General features: G+C 40.7%; 1 protein-coding gene across 1 annotated transcript in view; it reads right to left on the bottom strand.

Annotated features, from left to right (window-relative positions):
- Nucleotides 1–1,527: 1,527 nt before the first annotated feature.
- Nucleotides 1,528–13,618, bottom strand: part of LOC117258040 (acid-sensing ion channel 1-like) — a 78,376-nt gene continuing 66,285 nt past the window's right edge. The window contains exons 3-10 of the mRNA XM_033628505.2: nt 11,251–11,401; nt 10,916–11,043; nt 9,223–9,373; nt 9,063–9,119; nt 8,758–8,911; nt 8,288–8,379; nt 8,116–8,195; nt 1,528–6,768 (exon numbers count right to left, since the gene is read on the bottom strand). Of these exons, the coding sequence (XP_033484396.1) occupies nt 6,649–6,768; nt 8,116–8,195; nt 8,288–8,379; nt 8,758–8,911; nt 9,063–9,119; nt 9,223–9,373; nt 10,916–11,043; nt 11,251–11,401 (933 nt within the window). The 3' untranslated portion in view covers nt 1,528–6,648. The remainder of the gene's footprint in view (nt 6,769–8,115; nt 8,196–8,287; nt 8,380–8,757; nt 8,912–9,062; nt 9,120–9,222; nt 9,374–10,915; nt 11,044–11,250; nt 11,402–13,618) is intronic.

Raw genomic sequence — 13,618 nt, 5'->3', positions numbered from 1 at the left:
TGAGTCACTTTATTAAAACTGCTGTCTTGCTGATGTGTTCAGTGTCTCTGATGTTATAAAGAAAACTGCCGTTGGCGAAGAATCGAAGGGCAATGCATAAAATTTGCTCAGTTGGTGATGCGGTATCTTTCATATAGACACTCCTCTGGGAACGATAAGACGTCCAAACAGGCAGAGATGGGGGCTCAAGTCATTGTGACTTGGACTTGAGTCGACTCGAGTCGCTGTTTTGATGACTTGTGACTTGACTTGACAAACTTGTTTTTTAATTTATTTGCTAACATTAACCCCAGAAAACGTGAGCAAATATTCCGACCGGTTCATCACAAGACCGGCTGTACGTTTTATGAACGAGCAACACAGGGTTAAATGAGCTAAATGGGTGATTTTGGCTGCTGCCTTGGTTAGTGTGTGTATGTGTGTGTGCAAAGTAAACATTGCAGCGATGAAGTCAGTGTTTACTGACAGTTACTTATATCTTGTCTTTTCACTTTATTAAGATCAGATTCTGCAGGTAAAATTACAATAATAAGGTGACTTGACTTGGACTTGACTGAACCTATTGCAGGACTGGACTTGACATAACCTGTGACTTGACTTGACCTGACTTACCCAAGAAAAAATGACTTGGGACTTACTTGAGACTTGAAGGTTAAGACTTGAGACTTACTTTACGTGTGACTTGGTCCCATCTCTGCAAACAGGGTCTAATCACCATCTCCTTACTCAACAGCCTCTGAATAAATTGTGCCTCAACGTCCACGACGTTATTCACAAAAGGAAACACCATGTTTCTCCTTCCTGCTACATGCTCGGCAGGCAGTTAGCCTCAGGCTTAGATGAAGCAAACCTGCCAGCCAGCAGGTTTGCTTCACAGAGTGAACTGGCTTTGTGAAATGGAAAACTCAGAGTTTCCCTCATCTCAGGCTGAACATACTCAGAGATTTCACTAATCTTGCTTTCTGAAATAGGGCCCAGGTAAAATGTTTGCCTTGTTTAGCATGTTAGTTTAGTGTTAGCATGCTAACATTTGCTAATTAGCAAAAAACACAAAGTGCAGTGACGCTGAATGAGTGTTGTTAGATGGGAAGTTATTTGTACAGGACAAATTTTGACTTGATGGTGCTAAAAAAAGTACGGGGGAACACCAAAGTTTTTTACAATTCATCCTGAGGAGGACATGACTGGCACTCCACCCAATAGTTTTTGAGAAATTTAACTCAAACCCACAGACCTGAACCTCATGGGGGTGCTAGAGGAAAAGTCAGAGGATCACCAAGGTAATTTTGGTATATCATCTGGGAACCATAAATGTCTGTAGAAAATTTTATGGAAATTGATCAAAGTGTTGTTTCAATATTTCAGTCTGAACAAAGTGGTGTCATGGCTGACATCCCCAGAGCCGTGACGCAAGCTGAAAATGGTAAACAAGTGCAAAACTGTACAAGAAATTACTGTAATTTAAAATAAAGTTATATCCAGTTTTCATTTCTGGTGTAAATAATGAGACAAACACCTTACAGTGAATAAAAGTAATGTAAAGTTAGCATTTAATCTTTGATATAACAACTGCTTCAAGTTCATTATTTATTTATACATCACCAGACTAAAATAATCATTCTTTCATATCTCAAAATCAAAATGGAAAATTAAAAAATGGAGGCAAAAATAAAAGAAAACCTGAAAGCATGGCAGCCGGACGACTTGTTTTGAGATGCATGACGTCATGCAGTGGACGCTGGAAAACAACGGTACAGCTGTTCAACTGATCATCATTTACAATAAAAGCAGCTGTGACTGTAGCAAAAACAAAAACAAAGATAGAGCCTCATACTTTACCTTTTGATAAATATACTTTAGATAAATAATATGTACAGAAAAATAGACACACAGCTAGCCTATATTAAATAAATACAACGAGAACAACGTCACACAGATCAGACTACGCTAATACACTGAGATTATTATCCAGTATTTACATTACATTACAGTTGATGGCATGATTGTGCTTGATAATAACACTACACAGCTGTACAGTTCCCATTTCCTGTTAAGAATAACATTGATCTCAATGGGAGTGAGTGCAAGTAGATTAACGCCAACAGAAAAATGTTTGATTTTTGTAAACAGAGTCAGAACAGATACAGTATTAAACATGCACCGCCACAGCCGACATGTTTACAGACTGACTCATAACAGATACAGTGTTTTGGGAACGAGGGCAGCGTTTCAGATTTACCTTATTCAGCTTCTGAATTTGGTGAAATGTTGTCACCACACACACACACACACACACACACACACACAAAAAAAAATAAGTAACAGACAACCACACACACGAACAGATGATGACACAAACTGCAGATTGTTCATCGACGGACCACGTTTAAGACGCCTACTGTACAGTGCTACATGCAACTGAGAGCCCCCAGAATATGGCGAAACACATTCAACATATTTATACTCATTAATGTCTTCTTGCCATGTGAACACACACCTCAAGATAAATTCTATTGAATGTGATGAACAGCATCTGCATGTATGACACTCCTTAAAATAATTGTTTTGAATTCCTGTCAGGAAACACGTTTATATTTTTAATGTCTCTACAGTTTGCAGTGATTGTCATTAAAAGGGAATTTGAAGGCAAATCATTCACTAAGTAGCACCACATGGAGAAGAGCTTTTTAAATACTTGTTCATAATATGGTTTGTGTACGTTAAATGTTGTTGCTGTGTATCCATGCATCTGCTTTATATGTTAAGATACTTGTTTTAGATCATCTGACATGAAGGGTAATGTCAGTATTTTTCAGCTTGGACCCAATTTTCCCATGTTTTTGTGTCTAAGAGACGAATGGAAACAACAGTTTTTATGTAGCGGCAGCTGTGAAACAGGCTGTAAAGTAATCACTTGAGGCAACTGTGTACTGTAAATTTACAGCTGCAAAAACGGTCTGTTTTGCTGCCAACAGGCTAAGACTGTTTAACAACAACAGTGGCAGTCCTTGTTCATATGGTGCCCGAGGCGAGCTTTCCCCCGCCCCCCCCAAAAAACATGTTGTTTGCTGCAGCTCAACGTTCAAAGTACTGCAGGTTTATTACTAAAATGCAAATTAACAACCTAGCTAACAGTAAAAAACAAAATAAAATATGTGCTAATTTGCTTTCAGTAACATGTTGCACATGTGTTGGAGTAATCATATAAATCATAAAATAATTCTAAATTAACTTGTTCAGAGGAATAAACAATAAAATAATATATGACATTGTAAAATGATAATAAAATGTTGAAATTAACTTTGTAATTGAACTAGGGATCTCCGATTATGAAATTCTTGGTCGATACTGATACCAATGTTTAAAATAACAATTTTGCCAATTGTTATTTCTTCTTTTGTGCCAAGGAAACACAAAAATCTACGCTTAAAAAAAGAAAAAAAAAAGAAATGAGTTTTGAAGTCATTCAGTCCTTCCTTACACTACCTTTAAATGAGCACAAATTCAATAATACACATTTATGAGACAACCTTTACATAACCTTCTCTCACATGAAAAAAGTTTTTTAAAAAATAAGCACAGAGCCTTTTTACTATATATGATACATGATAAGTGTAACGAGCTCGGGAGGGGAGCGGCAGGAACCCAGAAAAAAGGCCTCTCTATTATTCAGTAGGCTTTGCTATTTAGTTATGTTGTTGTGCCTTATGTCATATTTCAAAAATAAAAATAGTAATAGTATTAGTAAAGAATAGTAAAAGATAAACTTTTTTTTGTTTCTTTCCTCATGTGTGGAGCCCCCCATGGATGACCACATTCTTCGCATTCGCTTATACTGCCTACAGTATGCCACAGGCTGCACTGAACAACATTATGTCAGTGGAAAAATAAGCACTTTCAGGCCTGGGCCACACCGCCTGTGTGAGCAGTGTGTGTACGTCATGGAACCTCTTGTTTTTTTGCAGTGTCCATGTTAACAGGTTAGAGCAGCCACACTGCCCATATGAGTAGCGCTGCTCAGGTGTGAACATCTAGAGAGTCTTGCCTATTTTTTCTGTGGCGTGTGCAATATTCAGCAAAATTGGGCAGTTGAAAATGGTCGTTTGATAATCATATTGACATCATACCACCTTTAACTACAGACTACATATTGACATCATACCACCTTTAACTACAGACATGAAAAATTATTCTTATCTCAACACTTCCTGGTGACAACGTTTCTGTCAACAGAGCCCCTTCATCTGTTAACACAAGGCTTTTTATTGTGCATTTGTTGACGATGCAGTGGTTTGCACGGCTCCATGAATGAGTGGAGTGTCTGCTTTTAATTGTGGAAATACAGTTGTTATAGAAACACACAGCTCTGTAGCCATGCTGCAGCAGCTATATCATCTGTATAAACACTGCAGGTGCCGCAGCAATTCAGTGAGGCAGCTGTCACCTGCTGCTCACGCGAGCAGTGTGGCGCAGGCATTACAGGATACACACTGACTGTGTAAACATGCGTGGAGTGGTTACACTGCAGCCTGTTGTGCAGCAGCCCTCTTGCTCAACTGGACTGGTTTTAAAAATTAGTTGGACAAACATGGAAAATGGTGTCCAGGTTGAAAAATACCAAAGTTGCCCTTTTATGGCAAAAGTCACGTTTTGAGAAATATGTACGTCTGCTCTTTAGAGCAGGATGAGCAGATTGATATTGCTCTCATGTATGAGTATAATATACAGACTGTATAAAATAACAGACGTAGCTACCATGACATCACCCATTGGTTTGTGGACTGCTGTTGTAGTCACAGATCTCAGATCAGTACACTGAGGGTTAATCAGTTTACTTGGTCTGATATGATCAGTAGCTTATGATGGCAAACTTGAGTTAGATACTGCTGCACTATACTACATACTAGGGATGGACATGAGTACTCGAACACTCGTTTGAACGTCAGCATTTGTTAAATGTATTGAGTAATCACCGCCCAACCTCCCAGATGTGAATATGACTTTTATATTTTTTTTTTACTAGGTAAATTCATATTTCATTGTAGAGCTGCATGCAACATATTGCTTCGCTTAACACCTCCTACCCTGCTGTCGCTCTCTCTCTGGTTATCATAAGACACTGGGAGACAACTGCTGCAAGACTGTGAGCTTCATACTGGGGAACAGTTGGTTAAAGATCACCCACACTCACACATACAGACAGGGCTAACTGTTAGCATAATACAGCTAGCCTAACGTTATCTAAGGGTTATTAATCGGACAGAGGCAATCTGTTTTGGTGATGGTGTGAGCTGCTGCTGCTGTATTAGCTCGTGCTAACTGGGCAGATGTTGAAGTGACCGAGAGGAGAGCAGCTCAGCGACAGTATGTCAGCGCTGCATCTAACCTATGTTACGTCAACGGCAGCAACAATGGTTTAATAGGCTAATTGAAACCTGTCTGTTTAATAAATTCATCTCAAATTGCACTTGTTTTCCGTTCCTATTCTTACATTAGATTTTTTTTAGTACTTTTTAATAATTCAATGCAAGCAGTGGCACATGGAAGTTCCTAAAAACGTCCATCCCTACTTCATACCAGCATTTATTATCCTGGAATAGTCCTTTAACCGTGGCCTTTTTCACAGCGAACATTTTGACTTGTCATAGCAGGAAAAACACAGGTGCTATAATTAATACTATTAAAAATGGCTCTGTTCTATTCAAGTGTCCCACTAAGCCATGACAGTGTGACAGCGAGCAAGGCTACATAATAATGAGACCCTGCAACTGAAGTAGCTAAACAGAATTCAGCCATCATTAATTTTATTATTCCCACATTTGATTTTCCTACTGCGACATGTCAAAATGTCTTCTGCTAAAAAGACCTGAGACGGCTGCTCAGTAAGTGTTACGTGGGGGGTTCTTTTTTCAGCCTGTTCTTCTCATTTCTATACATGGAAATGACCTTTTTTATTATTAATTTGCTTGGCTTGTAAATTTTTAAGGGCGCTGTCACCCTGCGAGATGAGGTAGTACAGTATATCGGCAAAATGCTCAGGTTTTAACAAGGGGAGCCATCAGTCATAGCACAAGGTCGGATTACACAAATGTAAAAATGGAAAACTGGTGGAAAAGTTAAGAACAAAAAAGGTGATGAAAGCAAACCTCAAAGGGCAGAAATTAAAGAATGTGCAGCACTCACATGCAAATACAGAAAACACATCTAAAATAACAACATTTTGTGCGGGGAAACAAACCTGTCACAGAAAGTATTTTACAAAGAACTCCCCCAGATTGACAGATGACAAACACCACCACACAGCTGGGTATCTAATGCTGATTTACTGAACACAGATGAGCCTCAGCTCAGTTCATGCCCTCATTTACTGTATCTGTTACTATGTCTGGAGAAGCTGATGACCATGCAGTTATTCTGACATTTTTGAATTCAACATATTTGATCTCTGGTTTCTGCTGTCCTGCTGTCCATGTGGCTCCTCCTCATGTCAGCCACAAGCTGTATTCACCTCACAAACCGTAACCAGGCACAGTTAAGACACTTCCATCTGTTTGCTCCCGCAGTCTGGAAAACTGCAACGAACAAAGTCCATTAAAACCGCTCAGAGACAAGAGAGTGCGGCGGCTCCCTCCTCGCCGCAGCAGAAGCCTAATGAAAGTTACTGACGTGACACTTGACGTCGTCTAAGCTCAGGACCGTCCCCTGGTCATTGTTGTTGTTGTGCTTGTGCTTCTTATCGGAGCAGCGACACAACTTGTACTTTATCACCTGAGAGGGTTACAAACAGAGCAGGTCATCACGACAACCTGACATTTGTGGCTCAATAAAGTTCAAAGGAAAAAAGAGACAGCGTGGCCACTGATACTGAGGTCAAGTATCTACAACACAATAAAACATTTTATTCTCATAACTCCTTTAAATGCTGTTTCAAATGGAATAAAACAGTGGTGGAACTGTCTCCTCCGTGTCAAGTCAAATTTAAACATGGCCCCCTCACGTGTGATTCATAAAACATTCTATCTCGACCATCACAATGTAGGAATGCTCAGGCATTTAAATATCCTGCCCTAATATATTCTTGGTGTAGAGGCCTTGTCCCTAGAGTTTACTACGTGAAGAGGCATAAAACAGACAAGACGAGAAACTTATCTGAGGTAGAAATGTAAACGTTCACCCTAGGTCCAATTTAACCCACCAGTTCTATTTGGCAGCCTGAAAACTGGCATCAAAAGACATCGGAAAAACACAGTATGACATTAGCAGAACATTAAACTACAGAAGAATCAGTCAGGAAGGAAAAGGAGAGAGCAGCTGTCTGTGGTCACCACATGTAAAACCATTCCCTTTTTGGAGGTTGTCTTGCTTTTGCCTCTCCATTGCACCTGTTGTCACTTTCATTTGCACCAAAGCAGGTGAAACTGATTCACAATCACTTGTGCTTCCTAAATGGACAGATTATGAGGATTAAGTGTTCCCTTAATTTTTTTTTCTGTGGCCGAGTGTATGTTGTCCGCTTCCATTAGGGGCATAACAGGTGGATGAAGGAGGCACAAACACACCACCTGTGCCCGAGCTGGACACCGGTAAAAATGTAATCACCTAGGCTACTAGTATTTAGGGTTTATTTATTTCTCCTTAATTGTGTTTTAATGATAAATGATATTAACATGCTTTGGTCTGTCAGTGTTAAAAAAAGTTCAGATCAAGTACAACTGTGCACCAGTGGTGTTTAGCCTTTGCTCAGCTTAGAGCCCGTCCCACAGAGCCACGCAACTCTGAGCTGTCTTAAGAGCATGCATCGAGGTGGGCCTTTAAAACATATGTTCTCATAGGCTATACATTTTTAAGTGATTAATATGTGGCTGCAAATACTTACATACCAGTCAGAATACGATCTAATAACAATTCTGCGACTACAGCTTTGTTTTGTAAATGAGGGCCACTGAATCTAAAACTAGTGGTATCTGTTTTTAAGATACAACCATGTGTACATTTTACAGCTTCTCTAAGGTTGCTAAAACACCCACGTTCCCACCCACTACAAGATCTCTGCTTCCTCAGTGGTCCAGTAGCTACAGCTCTACATGCAGCGGGATTCTTCTGTCTGAGTCTCACCTCGTAAAGGTAGTCAAATATCTCCAGAATGGTGAGTATGCTCGCCCCGATAAAAAGTCCCATCTGACCACCGATATCACCTGGAGCAATAAGACACAAGCGGATTAAAAACTTCATCTAACATAAAGACAGAAAGATAACTTGTTCACAGTGTATAATGGAACTAATGTACCTAGAAGTCCAGCCACTTCATAAGCCTTCTTCTGTTCAATAGTTTCATAGTTGAGAGCCTCAAAAAAGATGTCTAGAACCAGAATGTTCTCCCTGTGGAGAAAAAGTCGGACATTAATATTCCACTGTAGGTAACAACTTTACTTTAAGTCATGAAAGCACTTATTAAATGTTTCTATACTGCTTATGTATGCTAAAGAGATGGTCTTAAAGTCAAGTATTAGCCCATCATATATTTGCTTTGATTCATAAATGTATTGTCTGTATTTATGAATTAAATATAGAATAATGTATGTGACATTTTTGCTTTTATATCTTGTTTTTTTCCCCTTTAAAGCCAAAACATATATTGTATAAATGTCTTAAGATTAAAAAAATAATGCAATGTCAGCAACAGAAAACTTTCATTTCATCATAAAAAATAATACTTCAGTTCAGTGTTTTCATTTAACCATAATGGCTGATTCTTACTTAATATACTGCTCAGATTTGTTGTATTTCTTTGCCAGATATTTGGCGGAGGCCTTGCTGGGGATCTTGACGAAGGACAGCTCTTTGCTGTATCTGGTCATGTTGCAGGGCGTCTCACACACGCAGAAATCATTGTCTCTCTCCACCAGGAAATCTGCAGAGAAGGAAACCAGAGCTCAGCTTGACCTTTTGAGATCAATGCGGCTGTGACTTTAAGATGGCATGGGATGATGTGTGTGTGTGTGTGTGTTCCGCATGTGTTCCTTAAAGATTCAGACCAGACGTGGACCAAGCGTTTTTCTTACCGAGTGCTGGGTCAGCACATTCTTTGTACAGCTCGGGGGTGCAGTAGGGAGCGTCGCCTGTAACCAAAGCAACACACATCCAGTCAGTGACATTTTCTACAGTAGTTTTTCACTTACAACGTCAATGATATAACACACAGTTAAATAAGTCTTTTCCTACCAGGCATGTGCACCATGCGACAGTTGCAGTTGTCCACCAGGTAGCGTGTTTCACAGTCGATGCGACAGGCTGTGATGCTGTAACTGTCAAAGAAGTCTGAATCCATCGCTGTCACCTTACAGTCTCCCCAGGGTGGAGGGAGATATATCAGCTGCAACAAACAAGCATCACTTACTATACACAAGCAGTTTACACACTTAGAAAGAGTGTTACCGATACAAAAATAAATGCAATGTATACAGTTGTTGTGAAAACTGAAAAAAAGGAGTTAAAAAAGCAAATGAAAGCAAATGAAGAACAAATATTCATGAATCAAAAACAGGATGCTGACAGTTTCAGAAGAAATCATGCAAATAAGAGACAAGAATAAAACAGCTACATTAAATTTAATTTGAATTTATTTCTGTTTGAATAGACAAGTGATTTTCTAATATCTTTTAAGGCTGTAACTAACAATTATTTTCATTATAGATCAATCTATCAATTAAGTAATCCATTATTTGAGTAAGTGATTTCTTGTTTGGTCTATGAACGTCATAAAATGATGAAACATGTTGATCAGTGTTTCCCAAAATCCTGCTTTGTCCACAACCCAAAGTTATGCAGTGTATTGTCATAGAGGAGAAAGGAAACCAGAGCATTGTACGGTGTCATATTGCGCTCTCTAGTGGGTGTGGTTGGTCTACCTGTCTCTCTTTCTAGGAGTGCAGCACCTGTGAGCAATTAGGGGGACAGGACAAAAGGAAGCTGAGGGGCGGACTGCGAGGAGACACACTGAGACACACAGCAACACATGCCTGCAGTAGCAGCAGCGCTGGAGTAGTGGGGGGGGTGGTTTTCTTCCCATTTAGTTCCCAGCATGGATTAGATTTCTTGGCTTTGTTATTTTAGTTTGGGTTGGAGATTACCACTAGTTCAGTTTCTGATTTTATTTGGATAAGTTTAGTTCAGTTTAGGTAGTTAGGGGGATGAGCTGGGTCCGACAGCTCGCTACATGATTGGCCCAGCAACTTCCCCATCTTTTGTTTCCTCCTTTGAGTTGTAAGTATTGTTTCATTGTTGTTAATAATAAAACTTTGTTTGCCTGCATCTGGCGTCCATTCATATGTTCGGTCTCTAGCTGAGCCTTTGTCTGCTTAGAGAGGCCATAACAATCAGAGAATGTTAACTTTAAGAATTTAATAGCTGACAACTGATAAATAATGGATTGACTGTCTTAGCTCTAATATATATGGCCATGTCCTAGAAAACCTAAAAAACTAGGGTGTCTCCAGTAACAGCTGACGGAGGGATCCCTCCTCAGTCTCTTCTCTTTTTCCCGGCTAACAGGTTTGAATATTTATTCTTCGAAGTAATAATAAAATTTTATTCACTGAGTTAATTCCTGAGAGACAGCCACAAAGCAATACAGCGTTTCTAGCTTGAAAACATTAAACATTTTAAATAGGCCCCTTTGAATTTCCTGTTGCAATGTTTGTTAATGCAGTCGCTGACATGAGGCCAAATCTGTTCCCCTAGCAACAGAGTAGCAATGAAAAGGTCTATGCTGCTGAAAAGAGGTCCAAGAGGGCGAGAAACACGAGCAGTCAGACTATCATACAGGTGTTAGATAAACACCAGGTTGGGCAAACTTATTTGATAAATGTCATGTAGGTAAGATATATAAAGATGATTTAAGTGCAACAGTTTGTACCCTCTGTTCCTGGCAAGAAACAAACGTCTGGAACCCGGGCGCCACTCCAAACCCGAGTTGGTCAATGAAGGACGGCTCATCCTGACTGTGGATCTGAACTTTGACTCCGGCTTCAAATGAAGTCTCATCTGCAAGGAGTCAAAGAACGTGGGATCAGAGCAGCGAACTGTGAAAATGTGTTTCAGGAATAAATCCAGACACTTTGCAGAGTTGTGTCCCTGAGTTTCACACTGCGGGGTACTTACACCTGCCCACACACCTGCCCACACACACTGTGACAGATAACCAGATCTGCCAGAGACTGAATGAAGTAAATGACGTCCCCCTCCCCTCACCTGTTTCTCCCCACACAGGCAGGTATTCATCCTGCTGAATGTCCAGCATGAGCTCGAGTCCATTACCCATACCACCCTTGGTGGTGATGAGGGGAGGGCGTCCATCACCGCCAGCGTTAAAGGTGTAACACTTCCCATAGCGAGTGAAGACCTGAAAGAGACATGAAAGAGATTTCTTTCTAGCTTTGCAAAACTGCAAAGGTTTCTTAACAATCCACTGGAGGTCAGTGTTTGACTCCATTTCTGATGTGTGTGTGTGTGTGTGTGTGTGTGTGTGTGTGAACATGTGTGTGTGTGTGTACGACAGAGATGGAATGAGATAAAAGGAGAATGTGTGACAGGAAGAGAAAGAGGTGAGACGGGGAGAGTGGAAGAGAAAAGGAGAGCGAAGAGGGAAGGGAAGCCGTCCTGTGAGGTTTGTGGGTTACACAATCAACCCAGTGAGGTGATGGAGACTGGCAGACTGGTGATTTAACATTCCCTCGCACGCTCTTTATGGCACTTTATAATGGACCTGACGTTACCATGGAGACCAGGCATTCCAGCCAGGAAGAATGTAGCCTTAATTTTTTAGGAAAGCCAGGACGTTAAGATGTTAGAGTGAAAGCTGTGCGAGATAACAGCAAGAGCCCACATGACATGTTTAAACAGCCATGAGTGCACGATAGTAAATAGAGGGATGAATATTGAGCTTTCTTTGGCGGAGAGTTAATCTTGCATTAGAGCGTTTAGTATCGTATGAGTCACATAACCCATGCAGGGAGGATAAGGGAGAGAGTGGGAGAGCAGGGAGTAACGGAGAGCAGGGATGTAAAGTGAAAGAGACAGACAGAGAGAGGGGGAGAGAGAAAAGGGGAGTTTAGCTGCTAACGCTTGGAGCAGGCTATTGTTCAGTGTTATGGCACAGAATGACATATCTATGATTAGAAAGAACAAACCAACCAAGTAATTGTTGAGAAAGAGTTTGGGTCCTGCCAAGGGCAGTTTAAACATTTCGCCCATCTATCATGTAAAGTCAGCCAGAGACTGCTGGTTGTAGGAGCAAAACATCAATCTGTGAGTGTGGAGGAAAAAAAACATTCAGCGCCATCGAGAAAGGCAAATGAAATGCACGACAGGCCACAAACAATATGTGTGCAAACAAACTGACAGACCTGTTTCTTTGAGAGGAAATGTTTGTTTCACGTAAACAAGACTGAAGAGTCTGCAGCTGTGAAGCCGTACCTAAGGCGCCACTATACTTTATCACAACTGCTTGTCACATGGTTGAATAGCTTTCAGAAACCCCTGCCCTCCTCCACCTTTCTGGCATCTGAACCTGGCAGGGCGGTGGCCTTGCTGTGTCCGACCATTTCTGAACTCTCTGAAACCGACACTCCAACATTCACACCCACTTCACACTGTGACCAGCCAGCTGTGCAGAGGTTAGAAAGGAGCCCTCGGTTTTTACATGTTACACAACTATTTCTGTCATTTTTCACGTGAACAAACGAATGCAACACGATTTATTCCCTCCAGGGGAGACTCTTCAAACAAACTCACAAATCACAGAATCGCCTTTGAGTGCAGCTGTTCAAAATGAAGCTCTGTCAAAAGTTTAGTCAGGAAGACAATACGTTTGAATATTTAGGCCTGTAATTTATTTCTCATACCATCTGACATTCACTCCTCACACACATGCTCACTCATAATTTCCTGCTGTCACTGTCAGAGGCTGTCAATTAAGACATCGGCTGTTTTATCAACACATTCTCAGTCCGATCTCGTCACATATCGACGTTTCGTCATGGACTTTCCACATCCACATACGATGCAAGGTGCAAGGTACCCTGGGTGCATTGGTTGTTGACATTCTGGGACACCGTTTTGTCAAGTTCTGCCTGTTACATGCATTGTCTTCTTTCAAAATACACTTCTGTTTTCAAAGGAAATTTACTGTTTACATACAGTCTCTTTCAAAATAAAAGCACTACATCAGTAAAACACCACAAATTGATGTTTTTTTTCCATCAACAACAAACACGTGGTTGGGTTTAGGAAAAAGAACAGGTTTGGGTTTAGAGTCTTACGGGATGTGAACACCGCTGTCTTGGGTGAAGGACAGCGTTTGCTGGACACTTCCACCACTGCTCCCGCCAGCCCCAATTGGACTTTCACCACCTTCACTTTCATCCTTCTCCTGCCACGTTTCCCTCTGATGCTGCCAGGCACTGTTAAACTATAACCACAACTTCCACTTCTTCTGCAGGGTGTGACCTCCAGATCTCCACTGATCCCCCTGCTGCTGTCTGGACCTGAAACTTTAAAGTCTTTTTGATACAGACCTTGTTTTTTCACAGGTTTTTAAATGAATATTGTACTATGTGAA

Source organism: Epinephelus lanceolatus, chromosome 8 (assembly GCF_041903045.1).
Source record: "Epinephelus lanceolatus isolate andai-2023 chromosome 8, ASM4190304v1, whole genome shotgun sequence".
Classification (NCBI taxonomy): Eukaryota; Metazoa; Chordata; class Actinopteri; order Perciformes; family Serranidae; genus Epinephelus; species Epinephelus lanceolatus.
This window is presented reverse-complemented; position numbering and strand designations above follow the sequence as displayed.